A 22,297-nucleotide genomic window follows, 5' to 3' on the forward strand; every position below is an offset into this window, starting at 1 on the left:
ACACACACACACACACACAAACGTAACCTGTGACACGCAAGTGACGCAGATCTATTCTCGCGATAGCGCGGTCACTCTCAATGTTAGGTTAACCAGTATCGCGATATTCGGAAAACTGTTATAGTAACAAGGTCATATTTATCCTGGATGCATTATATGCATAAGTTCTTGCTGTTGTTTACATCAAACTATATCAAATACAGTTAAGAAGAAAGGTTGAATTGATTGTGAAAAAAATGAAAGTAGGCTCCTATGTGGTGGAAGATCATTTATTTTGGTAAACATGCAATACAGTCTTCAGTCTTGCAATATACAGTGCCTATATAAAGTCATGATACCCTTTTGTCACTTTTTTTGTTTTACAGCTTGAAATGATAATACATTTAAATATATATATTTCCAGCGTTATTTACGTATTTTGCCTTACAACATTCAAGTGAATTATTATTATTTTTTAATTTCTGAAAAAGTTATTTAAGAAAAATAAGAAAGACTAGAATAGCAGTGTTGGAAAAGTGTCGAGTCCCTAGAATAACCATCATAAACACTCTCAGGTATAACCAATCACCTTCCAGATTACATCCAAACTGGCCTCCACCTGACATCAATTGGGGTGTTTTTGATTTTACTTCAGAATAAAATCAGCTGTTCCTTCAGGATTCCACTCCTGGTAGTGCATGGTAAAACAAATAATTCACCATGGTTGGAAAGATGCTTTCAAAAGAGCTCTGGGATAAAGTTGTGGATAGGCACAAGTTAGGAGAAGGATATAAAAAGATTTTAACTATCCCTCTGAGTATCGTTAAGAATTGTCCAGAAGTGGAAGGCATATGGCCTTGCCGAGATCATGCTGCCCCTCCAAACTGGATGACTGAGAAAGGAAAAGATTGATCAGGGAAGCTACCAAGAGGCCCATGGTGACCTTGAAGGAGTTATAAGACTTAATAGCAAAGGCTGGTCAATCTGTGCATGTGACAACAATTACAAAGTTCTACATGTATGGCAGGGTGGCAAGAAAGAAGCCTCTTCTGAAAAAAGGTCACACTGAATCTCGTTCATGGTATGCCAAAAAAAATACTGATGACCAAAAGTTATTCGGTCAGATGAAACCAAAATCTAACTTTTTGGGCTAAGCTGAAACCAACACACCATACCCACAGTGAAGCATGGTGGTGGCAGCATTATGTTGTGGGCTTGTTTCTCTTCAGCAGGGACTGGGCAGTTGGTCAGGATTGAAGGGAAAATGGATGCTGCCAAGTACACCTAAACTCTTGAGGAAACCTGCAGCCAACTTAAATTGGGATCACCTTCCAGCATGACAACAATCTAAAACACACCGCCAAAAAGAACAACACAGTGGCTAAGGGACAGGAAGGTGAATGTCCTAGAGTGGCCTGGTCAGAGCCATGAACTAAATCCTACAGAACATCTGTGGATGGACTGGAAGAGTGCAGTCCATTACCGCTCACCACAGAATTTGACTGAACTCAAAGAGTTCTGCAGGAAGCATGGGGAGATATTTCCCAGCCCAGGTGCACAAAGCTGGTAGAGACATATCCAAACAGACTGATGGCTGTACTTAAGGCAAAAGGTGCCTCAACAAAGTATTAAATCTGGGGATTCTAGTGCACTAGTGCATCTGGACTGCATATACAGTTTGTCTTACTGTACTACAAAAAAAAACATCTGGGAAGTAATAGCTGAATTATTCTGCATTTCTTTCTACTTGTCTTAAAAGCAATGCTCATATCACACATTTTCAAATGAAAGAAGTCTCTCTTAGGTATGAGCAGGGATACAGCTCCCTCTGTCCAAATATGAGAAGTATTTCATTCATTGCTCAACTGTAAACACAAACAGAGAAGGGCGCTAGTGGGGAAGAGGGTTGCAACACAGCACCGAAATAAAAAAAGACAAGAAAAAAGAGAAGAATAACTCACAACACTTAAGAAAAAAACCTGCATGTTTATTAAATCTTTAGAAAAGTACAGTTGATATGTTATGACCTTGCATTGGTAGTAAATAGGTGCCTTAAGGAGCAGCAGTGATCGTAATATTCACTTGACAAGTGACTGACAAATCTAACACACACTAGGAGAGAGGTCTTTTTGATTTCCCATGCAATCACTTGACAACAATACCTGCAGATCCACCACTTCCATTTCACAATCATTACAGTGGAAATATTCAATCAATAATCAAGACCCACAGTACAGTCTAAGAAGGCCATAACTTGGTCTTGGTGCGTTAAAGTAAAAATTAGAAAGATTGCACACGAAAAAGGTCACTTTAATGACCAAAATGGAAGTATGTAGTTTTAGAAAGCAAATCGTCAAGCTGATGCAAGAGGTGTGCAGAGGAGTGACTCAGTCCTGGTATGCTTGTGTGGGTTGTGTGGGTATTTGTTTGTATTAACGCATGGTGACAAACTCCTCAGACGAGGTTGGGTGAATGGCAACAGTCTTGTCAAAGTCTGCTTTGGTAGCACCCATTTTGATGGCCAAAGCGAAGCCCTGCAGCATCTCATCACAGCCCAGGCCCTGCATGTGCAGGCCCACCACCTGGGGAAAAGAGACAGTCAGTCTTTGAAGATCAGTGCAGTTGTTTCTGTTTATAGAAGTCAAAAACATAAAGGTTGGGTGTTCACACTTTTCATAAATCTGCCTCATCCAACAGCTTTACTGGGTATATTACCACAGTACATATCCAGTTTACTGACATATTACTCCAGCAGCTTCAACACCAGATTAGGGCTGCACAATGAATATTAATCACGATCTTGGCTTCCCACAATTAACTAAACATGATCGACTGTGATATTTATATTTAAAATGCGTGCTACGCTCAAGAAAACTCAGCTACATATCAAATCAAAGCCTTCCTAAACTAACAACCGGCCACCAGGGGAAGATCAAGATGTTTTGACTTAATTTGTGGGAAGCTGTCATGCTGCTGCGTGCACATCCTGCAACGGCAGCCTGAGAAAAACCTTTACAGTAATATACAACAAACAGCAAAACATTAAAAAAATATATGGTGCAGAAGGTGAAGAGCTCGTCCCTTTTGGGTTCCTTTTTTTTTTATATAGTTTGCTTGTAGAAGATGAACTGAATTCAGTTGAAGAAAAACAGTGTGGCGATATATAGATTAGTCTACACTGCCCGGCTGCTAAGAAAAAACTATACCAAACAACGATAGTTAAGCGTCAAAATGAAACTGTCATTTATTATCAAACCTTGAGAGTCTAATGTGTGCTTGCTGGTACTAGGTTCACTTTGACTAATTAGCTTGATACTGATGAAGGCAAGTGTGCTGATTCTAGTAGGTGTATTTTCATAAAAACAGTATGAAAATAATTAATTAATATTTATTAAAGGCTTTTTATTTTTTATATAGGATGACTGACGCTTTAATGACCAATTAATGTGCAACATTTAAGTTTTTAAGCAGGTTTTCATAATCTTCCAGACTTAGGGATAAGTCTAAGTGACATGTACCATAAGAAACAATGACAGTAACAGATAATGTTGTTTTTTTATTCATATTAATTATAATCATTACAATACTTGAAATGACTTAAATAAGCTGAAAAACAACACAAAACTGCTCACAAAGACCGTTCCTCAATACGTTCAATACCAACATTTTTATCACAGTCACATGCACTAACATGCACAGGCAGCCAGACTGACTATCAGAACAAACAGTGAAACTGATCACAACACAGAGAGAGACTTCATTCTCTGCTCAGGACATCATTAATCCACTATATCTTCATAGAGAAAATAGTTGTTTGCTGCTGTATTATTGCCCTGAATGTTAAGTACAGCTCCTTGAAGAAAGAAAAAAAAAAATTCAGATGTATAACATATTGATACTTTATAACAGATGGCTCCTACCTTCTCCTCCTTTCCTTCACACACCAGCTTCATGAGGCACTGAGTCTTCCGGCTTGTGATGGCATGATACATCGGAGTAAAAGATGTCTTGTAGATCTTCACATTCTCCTTTCCCCTAGATTTAATGGCCTCCTCTGTGACAAACACAAATGAAGCATGTAAATTCCTGCCCCACTGAGTAAGACTGGGATTAATATAGTATTTACATTAGCTGACACTTTAATCCAGAGTAAGTCATGGGATGACAGCAACACTAGACGCACGGGGAAATTTCATTTCAATCATGTGAAAGTTTAACTTTGATGACTAAACTTCTGCTCACCTTCTGTGAGGCCCACCGTCCCGATGGGTGGGTGGCTGAACACCACTGTGGGGATACTCGAGTAGTCCAACTTGGAGTCCTTCTTGCCCTCAAACAGTCTGTGTGCCAGCTTTCTGCCTGCAGCAATGGCAACTGCCAACACAACATAACCTCAGAATGCAACTCTGCGCAACAGGAAATGTCTTAAGAAAACATTCATTCATGTGCCCACAAAGGATAAAGCCTTTTGTCTAAAACCAGAAAAACAAGTACAAAGCAACACTTCAACAGTGCATTGAGCTGGGAAAAGTAAACTGTAACTAGATATGATTATGTATAATAAATGGCCGTCACTACATGGATGTTGCATCAAACAACTGTGCAGGAAAATTACATTCTGTCAATGATTCAGCAAATTTAACTGCTACTTAATGCTTTGTTTGCTATAAAGGTTTAATTTTTTAGTGTTTTATAAAAGATGAGAGGCAAATGAGAGGCTGAATGTTTTTTGGAAGCTCAGCCTAGACCGCCACATGTTGTTGGACCTGAGCTGCAGCTGAAAAACTTTCTTTGTCGTGTTTTTGCATTTGGTTTCTATACTTCATGTCGCCTAATTACAAGTGTGGACTCCAAAGTGTCTAATTTAATGGTTTTCTGTCAGTCTAAATACTGTATATAAATTGATTGGGTGAGGACATGGACCTGCATTTTCTGGCACATTCTGTGAACGTGTTAAACAAAATAACCTACATTTCTGAAGTTCGACTGAAGACCTTTAAAACATCTCCTGTGAATACACCCATAAACACGTTTTACCCTACCAATATTAAAACACCTTTTTGGCCTAAAAAACTAATATAAAGATATTCAACATGTACACAGAATACTACTGAAGCCTTTAAAAGCCCATGCTGGCCAAGCTCAAACGTAAACACCACTGTATAGCAGCCTCCATAAAATGATTTGAGTCTTTAGTGCAACTCCTTACCAGGTGTGAGAAGAGCTTTTCCACAAACGTCCCCTACGGCGTAGATCCCTGGTCTGCTGGTGTTCTGAAACTCATCCACAATGATATGGCCTTTTTCATCTGTATCCACACCCTGCAAACAGATAGACATCACACATCACATTGGAAGTGTTTTTTTTTTTTAGAAAGCTCTGCTGGGATGCAGGACGATTGTAAGGAAAGTCATTGTGCGTTTAAGTCTTTTTCTGTTCTTTCGAGCTTTAAAATAAGGAGTAGCGATGACTCATCCGACTGTGGAGACTCGGAGCATGAAATGTAAAACAGAAAACACAGCGCACGAGCAACCAAATACTCATGATTTAACATTATCATGTGCCAACAAAGACGAATCTATACAAACTCTCAAACCAGGCAACAGATCACATTTTTCTCCCTTTCCTTTACTTTGATGCTTTCTAAATACAAGTTAGTGGCTCCCTGAGAGTTGAACTGCTTACCTACATTACTGTTAGACGTAGAATATGTGGTATTAATTAGGTAGAAATATCTATTAAACTCTCCTTTCAATGGACAATCTTCCCTAAGCTACTGTGTGTTGAAGTAACACGAAAAAGACTTAACTGCCGCTTTAATCTGTAATTGATTTGACTGTTAACCTTGAGCTAACAAGCATTTCACTCTGCACCTCCAACAAACAACAAAACAAAGCCTGTTAAGTGATGTTGTCTCACCTTGTTCCCAGATTATCCCTAATTTGAGATGATCCAATGCTGGTTTATTTTAGGCTCTTTCTTATAATGGTCAAATCAAACTTTAAAATGATATGCAGTGCTGCTTAGGGATGTTAAACAAATAAATTAAATTAAATCTGCAGTAGATAAAAGGCAAAAAAACAAACAGCAGAATTTGAAACCAAGTGACACGTCTTCCTGCAGCTCTCCCCTCTGCCCTGAGCCAATAGGAACTCTCTTTCTCTCTGAAGTGACCTGTGATTGACCGTCAAAGATAGATTTTCTAAAGCTGAAAACAGAGCTAAGAGGAGGCACAAAAGTCTCCAAGATTACAATATGATCAAAGATTATTATTTTTGTACAACATCGACAAAAACGAACTGCCTGCACCACGTTTAAGTCATTTTAAAAAAAAATGTGCTGCCCGGTAAAAGGAAAAATAGGCTATAAAATCTATTTCTTAACTGCTAGTTAACTTCCTGGCAGTGGTGTCGTGGTGTTTATACGCAGGTATACAGACTACACACACACCTCTTTTTATCAGTTTACAGTGTACTCACCTATTAGTCTATTTCAATTCAATTTTTCAATTCAATTCAATTCAATTTTATTTACAGTGCCAAATCATAACAGAAGTTATCTCAGGACACTTTACAAACTAGGTAAAGACCTCCTTGGTACCCATCTACCTAGTGTTGGAATATATAGGAGAGTATATCCATTTCCTCCTTGGTACCCATCTACCTAGTGTTACCCCCACTGCACTCACGTGACACATGCCACTGTATCACTGCGGACTGGCGGATTAAATCGGCTGTCTTTCACAGTATGCCAGCAGACACACAGCACAGAGCCAAACACTAATTATTCCCTTTGCAGACAGACAGTAGTAATAAGCTGTAGTCATCGGTCTTAAATACACTGCTGCTATTTTATTAATGGATGTTTTACACTCTTTCCAGCTGCATTTTTTCAGTATTATATTAATTTTTTCCTCAATAGGTAGAAAAGAGATTATTTCATCCGTCTGGGAATATCTGATTCTCTTCCCACTGTGCTAAGATGTTATACGTTGTGTCCTCTGCACATTTCAGCATCCAGTTTACAGTAAACATCATAAGCTGACTGTTACCATCTCGCCAATGTTCAGTCCAGAAATGTTAGGCTGCCTGCCGATGGCCCAGAGAAGGCAGTCCACCTCCTGGATGGTGCTGATCTTCTCCTCGTCATTCTTCTTCTCTGGGTCTTTAGTGGCGATCGTCACGTCAAGTCCCCTGTCCGTTTTACACACAGACTTAACCTGAGAATTCTTCCACACATCCACACCAGAGTTGTGCAGTTCTTTGGTGCAGTTTGTGCTTATGAAGCTATCAAAATTCCTCAAAACCTACACAGAGAACATGAGAGTAAAATGTATTTCCATTACCGCACTTTTTAAAAAATCTGAAAAGTTTTGGTATTCAGTTGTGAGTCTGTGGGTTTCTTACTCCCGTCTGTCGAATAATGAGGGATGTTTTGGACCCCAGGGTGGAAAGGATGCCTGCCATCTCCACTGCAATATAACCTGCACCCACAATCACACTGCGCCTGTTGGGGAAACAAATCTTTTGATTATAGACACAAACCTCGAACATGGAATACACACTAATGAGAGTTTACAATAAGCTTACTTTGGTAAAGTTTCAAGTTCAAAAAAGCCATCACTGGTAACGCCCAGACTTCCTCCTGAAAGTATCAACGAACACAATATTTCACACAATTTTATAATTTCATGAAAGTCGTCTTATTCGATTAATAGATTAAATAAAACTAAAGTGTCCTCGCATCTTACCTGGAATTTCAGCATCACTCAAAACAGTCGGCTGCCCTCCAGTGGCGATGAGGATATGAGGCGCTGTATACTTTCTTCCATTGACCTCCACAGTCGGCTCAGGATCATTTGTAAACCTGGCATGACCTTGAATAGTTTGGATTTTAGCCTGAAATGGATCAGATGTGATTATTTTCCCTGCATTGACTTTCTTTCTTCTTTGAAAAGTAATAAACAAACAAAACCGAAAAGATTCTACATATTATGCTATTGTGAAGTAAATATAGATGCGAAAGAACAACAAACTCCTGAAATAATAAAGATTATAGAAATGTGGACTTACTTTGTCAAGATTGTTGCGATAAATGCGATTTAAGTGACTAACATAAGCGTCCCTTTTGGCCTTGAGAGCTCTGGAAACACAAGAAATAATCAAAGATCAGAGGGTGTTGGATTTTTTTAGACACATTTCCGTACGCAGCCCATACACTTCTTGAACATCACACATTTAAAAAAACATAAGATTGCAAAAAAAAAAAAAAAACGAGCTCCAAAACAGACATTCATCCCAGCATATTTTTCAGCAGGGTCATCTGATGTTAAACCAGGACACAGATACAGTAGTTCACCTATGTTTGAAGCAGCTTCTCTGCACAGGGGGAAAACTATTAGTAGTGCTGAACAGTATTGTGGTATAATATAGAGAAATATACATATGAAAAGCCAAAGTACAAAAACAAAATGGCATTAAACTCCACTTGCTTCTGGTTAAATCACAAACGGGCCTGGGGCGTGGGGGGAGAGGGAGGGGGGACAAGTACCCTAAAGCCCGGGGCGCGGTGCGGAAGGACAGTTTGAGTGCGCCCTTACATTCAAGATCCCCCTCCTCTGTAAGGCTTTAAGGGCTCTTGCTCCAGAGTATATCAAGGAAGTATTAATGTTGAAACCTGAGCTAGGCCCCTCAGGTCATACGAACAGGGCCTGATAGTTAATAATTGTTCAAGACAGAGAACACATGAGGACTGTGTGTTTGCTGTCCTGGGTCCCAGGCCTTGGAGCTTTCTCCGCCTGGGAGTTCAGTCTGTAAAAGTCTTTTTGTGCTTGAGTCACGTGATCTGTTTTGAGTTGTGATGCTTCTAGTTGTCCTTTATTGTGCTTTATTTCCTGTTGTAAGGCTTGTCTTGTACTCGTCTTTTGTTCTTTTAACCTTTTGCAACCTCAGTATTGAAAACTTTACTTCAAACTATTCTGGACAACTGGAGTGAGAATATATTCAGTGGTGAGGTCGAATGAAAGTTTGACATTAAAACTGAAGGTTTTATATCCTATCCTAGTCTAAAATAAAAATATTTCTTAACTGTCGGTTATCGAATGTAATTTACATTTTTATGAAAACTATTCAAAATATAATGCAACACAACAGAGCAACACAAACTACTGCGATAGAATTCAATCAACAACATTTTCACAGGGTTTCAAATAAGTTGAAACATTAAAACAATATGTGTTATGTGCAAATATTGCATTAGATTCTACAAGCTTGCTGTATATTTCAATAAAGACTTTTTCAATAATGTGACTGTTGGACACATGTACTTAATACCACGCAGGCATACTGTAAATGACCTCCCAGCCTTTTGTTTTATGTCTGTAATGTTTCCTGACAGCCATGAATAATGAGGTGATAGTTAAGATAAGCCTCTGGAAGGAGTTGCCAGGCAGCCACTCCTTCCAGAGGCTTATCTAAACTACCACCTCGACTTAACTATGCTGTTCACACATGAAGAAGTGGGCTGAAGTGAAGCAACAAAAGACACGACAGACCGGGAAGTTGTGCTGTGAAATGGACACCGCTTTGTTCCAGGAACTACCATAGCAGATTTCAAAAGAGCTCATTGTAGTTGCACAAAACAATGTGAAAAAAGACACCAAAAGATTCTGTAACTCACTCCCAACTGAAACGAACATTTCCAACGTCGAAGCCGTAATCACTGTGATCGTGGAGATACTCGGCATGGACCGCTGCGTTCCACATTACCTGTGAATACAGGTACAAGGCACAGGATTAGACATCGAGTGACTTTTGATACAAATTATCACGTCTGAGAGGCCGATCACAACAAGAATGGGAAGAAAATGGTACCTTTTTAGGGACACAGCCAACATTGACCTGAAAAACATTCAAACAGAGCAAATGAGTTCAATGTAAGCTGGATGAAATAGCGTCCAGGCACACGCTACTTTAAAAACGTTAATTTTAGTCTGAACTCTATTGGCACAGTACAGTGGAATATCTGTTGTAGTGTTTAATGAAAAATTTAAATGGTAAACTACAACCCAGAAAAAAAGCTTCAACAACTAATTTTGTTAGCTTCAAATCACAAGTTTTTTTTTTAATTACACACATTACATCGACATAGCATGACCATATCATCATGATACCATACACTGGAAGTCAGTTAATTAGAAAAAATATGACTTTCATAAAAAAGCTTTATTGTCAGCAAAAATGTGGCTAAGCTATTAAGAAAAATAAGGTTTAGAAATTGAATTTGGAAGGCTTCGATCATTCCCTAATTTACTTATTTATTACCAACATTTGTAAATGAATCGCGCCTTTGTGCAATATGGATGTTATGATGATGTGGGATCAACTGAAAAGTCAGTGAACACAATAATATGAACACCTACAATGTGTTACCAAAATAATAAAAAAAAACTACATGAAGAAACTTCCTCATTTTGAACCCCCCTTGTGAACAGCTGTGTTAGGGCTGGGTATTAAGACCATATATATGGTCAATATGATAAAAAGAAAATCTATAGTGTTTCTGAAGCGATGTGGGAAAACAGCAGCCAATCTGCATTAAGCCAATATTTACTGAACGTATGCTTTATGTTCATAATAAAATGAGTAAGACCTTTTTATTTGTCACGCACCAGTGTACAAAAATTGTAAAAACTGACTTTTTCTTTATTGAATTACCATGATAAAACGTTATATCATGATATATATCGTTGTAAAGATATGAAATTATGATTATTAGATATGAAACTTGTATCTCAAAGATTTTGGCCACATCATCCAGCACTAATAAGAGGTGATTTCTTTTTTTTTTTTTGTATCTATTTTACAAGCGTTAGCCCAATTTCATTTAAAAGTAAAGAATTTGTCTCTACTGTTTTAAACACTGGCTGTTAGCCACAGTATGTCAGGGCTCTGAGGGAGAGCATGGACTTCAAACAAACCAAAAATAATACCACAAAAGGAGTCCGGATGCTTCGCACTGAACCTGGCAACCAGCGTGTGTGTGTGTGTGTGTGTGTGTGTGTGTGTGTGTGTGTGTGTAAACTGCAGAGGTGACATTACACTGACTGTAATCGGGATAGAGGGTTGTTGTTGTTTTTTACTCACGCAGGTACCTCCGAGTTTGTGACTCTCGATCACGGCGGTGGTTGCTCCGAGCTCCGACGCCCTCCGAGCCCCGGCCAGACCACCGGACCCGCCGCCGATCACCAGAAGGTCGAACCGGGTGGTCTCCGTCGCCGTCGGGTCTGAGGCCATGCTGCGGAGGATGTTAACTCCGTGTCTGCGAAAAGACGAGAAAAGTTGTCTTCTGATGAGAAACCAGCAGGGAGCTCGCGCCCGCGTTAGCTGGGTTAATTGTGCCATAACCAGGAAGCCCGCAGGCGCGCGCACGTGTGTGTGTGTGTGTGTCAGGAATGGGAGGGTCAAGCGAAAGCCTCTGCTGTGTCATTATGAATTGCAACAATGGTGTGCAAATCCCAGTAGCTGTTTTCACTATAGTCATGGTGATCCTCACATGAGCTACAGTAGGGTTACAATAACAGGTGTGACTCAGATCTGCAACGACAATTTGATCATATACAATTGAATTATTATTATCATTATTATTAAAACTGATCTATTACATTAAAATGTATCATAACAGAAGTTATCTCAAGACACTTTGCATATAGAGTAGGGTCTAGACCCCACTAGATGACTTATTTATGATTTACAGAGACGCAACAATTCCTCCATTAGCAGCAGCAAGTAGGCTAACAACATCTATAATAATAATTAATAATACTATCTATACACAGTATTTATCCAGCAATCTTGTACACACAGTAAGAAGAAGCAACAGTGTGAATATTTGTCATAAATATACTGTATATACTCACCCTCGTGCCAGTGCCAGTGACACAGTAGGAAGCAGTCTGCAGGTTCTTATAAACAACATGTTTTTTATTTATTTAAAGGCATTTTAAGGAGCGTGCCGTTGTTTATCTCTGGTCTCAGGCCTTTCTCTGGCCTGGGGTTTAACGTCGTCATCACGTTATAGCCCACAAAAGCAGTAAAGTACTTCCTGTGTCACTGGGTAATCCACAAGACCTCCTCTCTTTTTTTCTAAAAACACGAACAGACGTTTGCCTTTCTGAATAACTGCACCGACGAGGTTAAAATTAATATTTTGCGATGTTGGAAATTGTCATATTTAAAGGTTTATTTCACCTCAGCTGCCAATAATAAAGCGTGTTTTTTTTTTACGTATCAGATATAGAAGATGGCGTAGAAAATCCCGGGATATAAAGCACATTTACGTGTTAATTCTTCACGAATAGCGCACCCAGCTGTAGAAAAAAAACACAAACAACATAAAAAGGCAAACTTCCGGTCTTTACTTTCACAATAAAACTTAGCTCTCATAAAGCCATTCTAATTTGTTTTAAGATTATGAGATAAAGAACAGGTATATTGTTTTTTTGGACAGTTCACTTAATTATTAAGAAAATCCTACATTCTGCATCAATATGGCCCTGTGATAAGAGACTTTATGACACATTTGCTTTGAATTTGTACATATAGCCTACTATTCTTTGTATACACACCCTTGGTATGACCAGCTCTTTGTGTCTACATACTGTTTCTTGTGTTCTTCAATCAAAGTATTAAAAAATAAATAAATGAAAAATACTTAATTCTCATAAAAGCATGGAAGAAGTACTCAGATGTTCTATGTCAGTAAAAGCAGCAACACCACAGTGTAAAAACTATTCTGTTACAAGTTGCCTAAAAGACATCCATTCAAAAGCTTACTCAAGTAAAAGTACAAAACTATTAGGGACAAAAAGGTAAAGTATGCTACTCATTCGAGTAGTGATAAACCGTGTCTCATGGAATATGGTCTTACTGTAGCCTATGATTGTGAGGCAGACATAGTTCAAGTACTAAACTGTGCAGTTATGGATAACTTAATTTATAAGATGAAAGGTTCACGATTCCAGTATGAGTGTCTGTTACTATACAGCCTGTTTCAGAATAATATATAAGCATTTATGTGTGCATTACTTAGCAGCTGGTAAAGGTGGGGTTCATTTTAATAGGCCTTTCTCATGGGTAGCAGACATTTTGACTTGTCATTATAGGAAAAGCACAGAAGTTACTAATAACACTAACAATAGCTTTGTTCTAATTATATGTCCCATTGAGAGGGAGGCAGCACACCGGGGCTTATTGAAGCACACACTCTCTTTGGGTTACGTATGACACATGCACAATGCAAGTGGAGCACAGTGACTTCTCACCTTTTAGCCTCATTGCACACCTTATACCAGGATATTAGGAACCGGAAATCAAAGCTACTAAATGTAGTTTACCCATCATTAATTTCACTGTATACACCTGTACTTTACCACTTGAAAAGTCAAAATGTATTCCCTAAAAAGGGTATTATTACTTTCTATATTGCTGGGTATATTAACCTTTTATTTATATTTAAATCTAATAAAATAAAATAAAAAACAACTAGCTTAAACTGTTAAAGAAATAAAGTGGAGTAAAAAGTAAGTAAAATGTTTTCCTCCAAAATGTAGTAGAATAGAGCAGTATAGCATTACTGCCCTGCGATGCGTAAGTGCAGTAACTATGAAATAATTTATAACATGATTGCTGCACAATTTTGGACCTGAAAGTATGGATGTTATGATTAATATGGAATAAAATTCTGCAATGGTCAACCAGTTTACCATAATCCATCATCAGTTTGGCTTAAATTATTTCATAGTTACTGCACTTTGGCTTTGTGGGGCAGGTAGTATAGTGCAGTTTAGTATTGGATAATAAAATATAGTGGTAATAATTAGTATAGTATAGCATAGTATAGTAGCCTATGTATTACCTCAAATTTGTACTTATTTATTTAAGTTTTATTAAGAAACCTAATTTGTCCTCACCCTAGTGAGGACTATTCTTCCTGGGGTCCAAACAAATATTATGAAGCACCATACATATTGTTTTATCCGAACAATGAATATATAGTAGGACCCTACAACAAAAAGGACACAGAGACATACTTATCAAGGTATAAAGCAAAAGAAAAGAAAAACCAAAAAAAAGAAAACAACAGAAATTAGAAAACAATAACATAATCTACTTCAATAAAGAACGTGAGCATGTCTTTAGATACATTTATGAGTAAGCTGTGCCCATTTCACTGTTGTCTATTGTATACTACATATGTATATAGTTTTTAGTGGTGTACTTTGGGACTATTGTCAAACTATTATTTCTATTATACACTCTTATTTTGAAGGCTATAACAAAGCGTTTCCGGAAATGTGTGAGCTATCGTTAGCTACACAATGTACAGTTAAGCTACCGTCAAGCTAAACCAAAGCGGCTCGTTTTTTCCACGTTGACAAACGTTAATAGCGCGTCTACAGAAAGGATTTATACATTTTAAAACATATAACAGACTACAACACAACACGTCTATAAGGTATGTGGGTGAAATTTGATTTTGTGGCGAACATAAATAGTTGGACTGCGGGCCGTCGGTTGTTGTGGTCAGAGAGGGCCCTTTCCTTCAAAAGGAAGACAGCTCGGGACAAGAGCAGAAATACATCACAATGACCGGCTTAAATCTTATTTAGCGGGACGATTTGTGTGTTTTACTTGCAATCCGTTATCTGGAGCTCAAACGGCTACAGGCGTCAAAAAACAACGCTGTGGGGGGAGGAGCTCATTTATGGGCCTTGTGTTAGTGTCACTGTAGATTGATGGATATCAATGGATACAAACATAGATACATACATGCATACACAGATGGATACATCATAGATACATAGATGGATACATGCATAGATACATAGATGGATACATGCATAGATACATAGATGGATTCATACGTACATACATACATGCATAGATTGATAGATGATACATAAATAGATTGATACGTAGATAGATACATGCATAGATTGATAGATGGATACATGCATAGATTGATAGATGGATACTTACATACATACATACATACATACATACAGTGATTGATGGATGCATAGATTGACAGATGGATACATACATAGATACATAAATGGATACATACATCAGAATTTGACAGGTGCTTGAAATCCTGGAAAATGCTTAAATTTGAATGTTCAATGTTGTTAATGTTTCAACTTCTTGAATTTTGGATAAATTACTTAAAATGCTTGAAATTGAATCCACATTTCTTTCACAACAAATAGAATAGAAATATAATTGCATTTCCTATCCTTCTGTTGTTGTTATTATTATTATTATAATATCTTTAACATAATAACATCTCTTTTAACATGATTTTAATAAAACAAAATAAAATTGTGTACTTAATTATTATTATACAATTATTGTTGTTATTAAGAAATTATTATTATAAGTAATAATAAGTTTGATAAATTGATGGATATGGAGATAGATGGATACAGGATACATACACCCGGATTCGTACCGGTGTTGACATCCTTGAAAATGCATTAATTTTAATGCATTTTCAAGGTTTGAAAAGTGCTTCAATTTTGGATTAATGCTTTTACATTTCAGTGTGCCATACGCTTATTATGAGCATTTTAGGATTAAAAATAAAGTGTAAAAATGTAAGAATTGCTTTACAGCTGATTTTTATTATAATAAAAATAACCAAATGATATAATAGATAAGTAATGAGGTACAGTGGTGAAAGTATAAATATTTGCACGTTATATTTGCTGATTTAACTGTTTTTCTCATCTACTTTTCACAGTGGGAAGACATCTCACTTGTCAGTTCACGGTTGCTTCATCCTTTACTCCACTGTATGATCACCGCATTTGAATTAGCGGGGCCTGCTGCCCGATGACCAGCGGACCTCACCCCTCAACATGAATCCCGTCAGCTATCAAAGCATGCTGCCGTCTGTGAACAGTGGTCATCCCAATCTGATTGTTGATCATGTTTTAAGCACTGCGAACATCAAGTGTTGTCAGAAATGCGGATTTTCTACTACAGACGCTGCGGAGTTCAAGAAGCATATGGTCGAGCACAGGGGAACAACAAGGTTTTACTGTTTTTATTGCAACAAAGTCTCATACAGTGAGGCGGAGTTAAACGCTCATCTGAAGCAACACAATTCAAACTATCCCTTTAAATGTCCTCACTGTGGACAGGGCTATATGAGAAGACTGTGCCTTGTGAAGCACATTGATCGTTTTCATAGTAAAAGCAATAGCACAACACAAGTTCCACATGTTCCTGTCTCCAGTGCCTTATCAAGTGTGCCCACTGCTGATCCGTCATCACTTCGACCAACTGTTCGGGTGACAGTACCTGCACTGAGTACACCTGCAGTCAGACTGGGCAAAAATGAACAGAGAGGAAAACCACTGGACACAAATGTAGCAAATGCTACTAATGGTAATGTAGAACTTCTGACCCCTTTAAATGGACTCATTCAGCACAACAGGGCTCTGACAGTGTCTCTTCCAGAGGAAGTAACGATTCCTGCAGGCTGTTTGGTTGAACTTGTAGAGGTGAAAACTGTCAATGGGACAAAGGAGCTAAAGCTGAGGTTCGTCTCTCAACAAGAAAACGAGTCTGTGATCAAAGACACAAGGACTACAGTCTCTCAAAACACTGCACCGGGTAAGCCACTCTTATCCGCTTTAATTCATCCGAACACAGTGAATGCAACGAGTACGGAGATGTGTACAGTTAACAGAAAACAGTGCGAAACAAAGACTGTGAATGTGGAGTGCCCTGCTGTTGTCCCAGTTAATCTTTCAAAAAAACTCCCGAATCAAGTAATTAAGGAAAAAGGTGGATTGAAAAGAACATCACAAGAAATAATCAACTTGGAATGTCACACAGTCGTTCCAAACAAGGTTCCCAAAATCAACCTCAATCCTGGGAGAGAAGGAAATAGTGGCATCAAAGTTGCGCAGAGAGAACCAGTGAACCACAAAGCAGCTCTGCATTCTGTCATCTCCAGCCGGGTTGTCAACAGGTTGCCTAGCACCCTGCATCCAGAAAACATGGGAGCATGTGTTTCCCAGAGAGAAATGGACGAGAGAAAGAATTTAATACCAGAGCATTCCAAGAGTGTCCCACCCAAGAGAGAAAGTGATAGAAAAATAATTTCTCGAGATGTGTCGACTGTTGTTAAGCTGGAACCCGGGGAGATTTGCTTCAAGAAAAACACATCAAAAATAAAAACGGACGCAGCGGGCTTGAACCAGCAAAAATCTGCTTGTTCTTCCTTGAGTGTTCTCTTGGCTGCAGCTCCCCAAGTGCGATCTCCAGCAATTTCACTTTGTAAGGATAATGTTGCAAATTCGTCGTTTTCAATGCCCAGGACTCCAAATGAGCCCCCATCAGTCAAAACACAGGCGCTTTCTAAACGCACAAAGATCTCGGCTTGGACCCAGGAAGTCAGAGCCAATGGCAAAGACATGCTAGAGCCTGAGGGATTTCCCGTCATCTCTTCTGTGTTTTCATTAAGTCAACAACCAGGGGACATCCAAGGCTCCATGCAACCGCTGGTGATGGCTCTGCGTGGTATAGTGATGGATAAAAGTAAGAGTTCTGATATTGCAGTTCAAGAACACATCAAGATAACCAACCGCACAGAGCAGGCGAAGGAGGCAAAGAAGGAGAAGGAGGAAAAGAAGGAGAAGGAGGAGAAGGAGGCGAAGGAGGTGTCTACCTCGAGGTTCTGTGCTCAGATGGCCACTAAAGATGGATCCATCATTCGCAACCTTTTGTTGACAGAGCAGATCAGGGAGTCTGTCAAAGTAGAGGAGCAGGATAAGGGCATTCAGCACCCTCCGGCACCGACCCACGACCATATCCACGTCAAGGAGGAAAAACCTAGAACTACACTAAGAGACGATAAGAAAGGCAGTCAAACTCCTGCTTCAAAATCTTCAACAGATGAGGAATCCGTTTCCAAAATTGCTGCACACGTAAATGCATCTGTGACTGCAGAGCCTTTACAGCAAATGGGAAAAATTGAGCATGACATCTCAAAGTTCCTTACTGTCTCTCTGAAAAGGGTACAAGTAGGCGTGTGGAAGAAAAGCAAGAAGGGACTGAAACTTAGAATATCCAAATATAAGACTCGGGTACCCATGGGCAGTCTAAGTGACTGTGAAGTCATATACCCAATGCCGCTGAGGGTGGACCAACTGGTTAAGCGGCCGGGCCCATACCAGCCTGTGGTGGTGCTCAATCACCCAAAGCCTCGGACCTCCGTTCAGGGAGTGAGATCAGACCCTTTAGCTAATACGGGAGCCTCTGAGGTGGCTCCAAAGTGCCAAATCTTAAAAATGAGGCTGGGCAAAGTGATCGGGCAGAAGTACGAGGTGATGGGGTGCACCGTTGGAGTCTTTCCATGAATTTATCAGTGGACAGAAGTGTACATTATGAGAAAAGAAGTAGTATTACAATGGGAAGATGTGGACCTTAAAAAAAAAAGACAAAACACTAAGGCAGTTATTTTCTCTATGGGATCATAGGATTTAAACATAATGGACATCTGATTATCACTGAGCATTGTGTTATATGTATGTTGTTATTATAGGCATGGGATATGGAATATTCAAGTGCAATGGGATGAAACATGGACCATCTGTTGTAGTAGATTGCAGTCAGTAATAGTGTTACACTGTTAAAGTACTGTTTCAAAAGTTTGGGAAACCAGTAGATCTGTCATAATTGAGGCATACATGCATGCAGTTTACTCAAAAAGAATAACATACTGTATTTTTTATTTTTTTTGCATCAGTAATGTTTTGCAGTTCATCTGGCTCCTCCAAGACTACTACCTGAATTAGGTGCAGTGCACTTGACAATATCGGATCTTTTTGTAGAATATAAACAGTGTTGTGCATAGATCTACAGAATATGCACAGCTCTCGATTTTAATGATGGAAAAAATCAGTGCTGGATTTGTTTGTGACGACAGACAGACCGTACATGCAAAATATAGCACTGTTGAAAAAACAAAAAAGTCTTAATCACATATGAATCCCCTGTTTTTCTGTTGTTAAGACTCAGATTAACAAAACAGTACAGTAATCATGTATGGACATGCATCACTTAAAAGCCTAAAAAATGGATTATTTCTCCTTTGTATGTTGTAGAGGGCTAATTGTATAGACACTAACGCTACATCCCATTTCAAAAAGTTAACACTCCCTTATAAGACACGTTCCATGTCAAACACTACTCCAAATGTGACCTTCTTAAAGATCACAGCAAGTGTCATATGTGCAGCAATTCATATCAGTCTGATGTGGTGCATTCAGGCACTCTTTGCAAACCCCTTACATTTGGGAATTATTCTGTGACCGTGCCATATTTACCAGATGGTCGACAGTCACTGAATTCATCAGATGCACTGAAAAAGACTCTGCAAGGTGTAAATAATAGAAGCTGGACATGCACACTGCTGTCTATTCTTGTTATTAGTTTGGATGTGTTATTGTGTCACTGAGTTTTGCAGAGAAATGGCCATTACATTTGCCAGCTGTCCCTTCATGTGCTGTGTGAAGTGAAATGTCACAGTTGAACTGTAAACTTGGGATGTGCTCCAGTTTCTTGCCTGTATTTACAACTTTGCTGGCCATTCTATGTGATCAACTTCAATGGTTTGGACTTTCCCAGTTGACGAGGAGCGCCTGAATGCACCGTTAATGTTGGTGCTTGTGAGTCCAGATCTTAAAATTACATTTTCAAGTATTCCAAACAGAGCTTAAGATGGAGAAGAAAGATGAACTTAAAAGTGTCAAAGAATCATTTTGCATTATATTTACTTTTTCAGTGCCATGTTAACCTCCATTTGAGGATTACTACATAATTTATGTTATTCATACCACATTAGGCGTTTGTTTTTACAACATTTCAATGTGTAATTTCATCACAGATATTTTGTTATTCACTTATTTAAAGGAACAGTCTCAGAAACAAGTGTTAATGCCATCTCGGATCATTGTTACTTCCTGTGGCATATGGTTTTCTTCCTTTAATGTCACAACTTCCATGTATTGCCTCTTTGTAGCTCTTCAGACAATGATGCAAAATGGAGGTGATAAAAAAAACAACTGGTATATTACTGTAACAGAAAGCCACACATTTGTGTTTTATCTTATGTACATACTAAGTGACTGTGGTGATTCTGGGAACCTGCTAAAACTTGTATATTTTTCACGAACCATCTAAACGACAGAAACAATCCTCTTTCCTGATACTTTGCAGTACTTTGTTTCTCTTCTTACGGCAGCATTACAACACCTGGTGTTCTTGTTTATAATGTAACCATGATGTAAGAGGTGCTAGACCTATTATTATGTTTATAGGTTTTGGTTGTCAAGTTTGTATTGTGTAAATACTGTACGTTTTCATTCCCAACAGATTCTATCGTGTATATACCTATAAATATAAAAATGTGATGACTGGTGTTCATACTAAGTAGGGAATGGTTAACATTCCACAGCCTATTCTGCAGAAGCAGTTTTGTTGCGCTTTACTCTCATTACACTGCAGTGTCTGAAGCTGCTGTGCTGTACTATTTGTTATATATAATTATTTTAAAGACATTTAAGGGCGTGCTAGTTCGTCATGAATGTTTTTGCCTTCCTTTTACTTATGTGTTCGAATAAGTCATGTTCCCGTCACAGCTGGGTTTTTTTTTGTTTTTTTTGCTTTACTACATTTCCAATGGTCATTATCTTGTTCCATGCTTTTATAATAACAATTGTGTAACTCCTCTTTTTTCTATTAAAACATGATCACAGTGCGTATGGTCTATTCCCCTTTGTTCAACAGAATTGCAGCGCATAGCCTTTCACATAGTAGGTCATCAGGTCTCGCATTGAACACATTGAAATACAATTGGTTTGTATTTCATATTAATCTAAAGCTGCAAAATAACTAGTAACTAAAGAGGTAAAAATAAATGTAATGTGTAAAAAGTATAATATGGAGAAGAAGTAGGAGATACCACATATGATTGTAACACTTTTTGCCTCATCACCTACTCCCTGAATTTTTGTTAGAGCTCTTAAATTTTGAAACAATGTACACTTATTCTTCTACTACAGATACCAATGATTCTAACATATCCAACTATATCAAAGAATGAATTAGTTGATGTCATCTCAGACCTGGAGATCTGCAACCATAGATTATATAAGGATATATGGATATGGACGTAGCTACCTTGGTCTCAGTCTTAAGCTTTCACATATTCACATTTGTCCAGCAGATGGCAGCAGAAGGCTCTTACAATGACCTTGGAGATAATCTTTAATATGAATACTCTTTTTGTTATAACTTAATAGAATGTAACAGTAGCTGTAAAAATGACTTAAGCAGTTCAGTGTTTAGGAATTTAACTGTTACTTGTTGGTACCGTGGTCCAGGATTTCATTCCCCCAGGAGTGAAGACTGAAATCGGCCCCTACGGTGCCCAGAGAGGCCTGTGAAATCTCAAAGTGATGCAAATGGGAGTTTGTGACAGAAGGCTCGATTTACGATCTCAGGATCTCCCAATAACCTTGATAGCTGCTAACACCTCCACATTCCAGAGACACAAACAGCTTCACACATTATAACCAAGAACAATTGGAAGGTTTTTAAGTGTTAACAAAGCCACCTCTCTCCTCCGCATTCCTCAGAGATAACAAAGAAGTGTTTGTGCTACAAAGGACACGGAGACAGCAACCAAATGTAACCATTTCATTTGTGTGAATCCCTGGGCCTACATGTATTTATGCATTTAAAAAGGAGTAAAAGCCTCATTGAGTCTCATTTGGTGTTATTTTGAGCAGTATTAGTGGTTAAAAAAGCTGTTCTAAGTCCTTCACCGTACTGCCCCGAGTTAATCAGTGTTAGCCACGTCCGGCTGTAGGGCACTGTCCGATTAGCCATTTCTCTGTTAATAGTTGTTACACGAAAAAAAAACCCGGCCTCGAAGGCTTATTTGATGTATGCAAGTGCCTTAAGAGACCATGTGATGAATTACACTTTAAGGCATTTATTATTCTATTCTATTTATTGTATGATTTGCTCAATTATTCTGTCTGCCTCTACTGCTAGTTGCACTTTAGTTCCTTTATTGTAGCTATTTAATTGTGTGTTCTTATCTATTATTTATAATTTTATTTTTCAGTGCTATAAGTGCTGTTCTTCTTGTGTGCCAACAATTCATTTGCATGTGCCTTTTGTTTAATGCTCTTAATGGTTGTCTTGTCTCATTTTGATGCTTTTAATATAAAGCACTT

At 38.5% G+C, this 22,297-nt stretch overlaps 2 protein-coding genes across 4 annotated transcripts; one reads left to right on the plus strand and one right to left on the minus strand.

The window, feature by feature from the left end:
- Nucleotides 1-1,945: 1,945 nt before the first annotated feature.
- Nucleotides 1,946-12,049, minus strand: gsr (glutathione reductase). 3 transcript variants are annotated; one of them, XM_083914812.1, is made up of 13 exons: nucleotides 11,897-12,049; nucleotides 11,124-11,298; nucleotides 9,852-9,878; nucleotides 9,658-9,746; nucleotides 8,052-8,121; nucleotides 7,730-7,877; nucleotides 7,569-7,623; nucleotides 7,386-7,485; nucleotides 7,031-7,285; nucleotides 5,189-5,300; nucleotides 4,222-4,353; nucleotides 3,900-4,033; nucleotides 1,946-2,561 (listed from the first exon to the last, which is right to left on the minus strand). In XM_083914812.1, the coding sequence occupies exons 1-13, from the start codon at nucleotides 11,953-11,955 to the stop codon at nucleotides 2,412-2,414; spliced, it is 1,506 nt and encodes a 501-aa protein (XP_083770938.1). In that variant the 5' UTR covers nucleotides 11,956-12,049; the 3' UTR covers nucleotides 1,946-2,411. The 3 variants fall into 3 exon arrangements, with proteins under 3 accessions (XP_083770938.1, XP_083770940.1, XP_083770939.1); XM_083914814.1 differs by lacking the exon at nucleotides 11,897-12,049 and having other exon boundaries at nucleotides 11,124-11,384; XM_083914813.1 differs by lacking the exon at nucleotides 11,897-12,049 and having other exon boundaries at nucleotides 11,132-11,226.
- A 2,304-nt stretch (nucleotides 12,050-14,353) lies between these two features.
- On the plus strand, nucleotides 14,354-20,811 carry znf518b (zinc finger protein 518B). Its single transcript, XM_083915025.1, has 2 exons — nucleotides 14,354-14,493; nucleotides 15,781-20,811. The coding sequence occupies exon 2, from the start codon at nucleotides 15,899-15,901 to the stop codon at nucleotides 18,407-18,409; it is 2,511 nt and encodes an 836-aa protein (XP_083771151.1). The 5' UTR covers nucleotides 14,354-14,493; nucleotides 15,781-15,898; the 3' UTR covers nucleotides 18,410-20,811.
- The last annotated feature ends 1,486 nt before the right edge of the window (nucleotides 20,812-22,297 follow it).

This window comes from Echiichthys vipera (genome assembly GCF_963691815.1).
Source record: "Echiichthys vipera genome assembly, chromosome: 6".
Lineage (NCBI taxonomy): Eukaryota > Metazoa > Chordata > Actinopteri > Perciformes > Trachinidae > Echiichthys > Echiichthys vipera.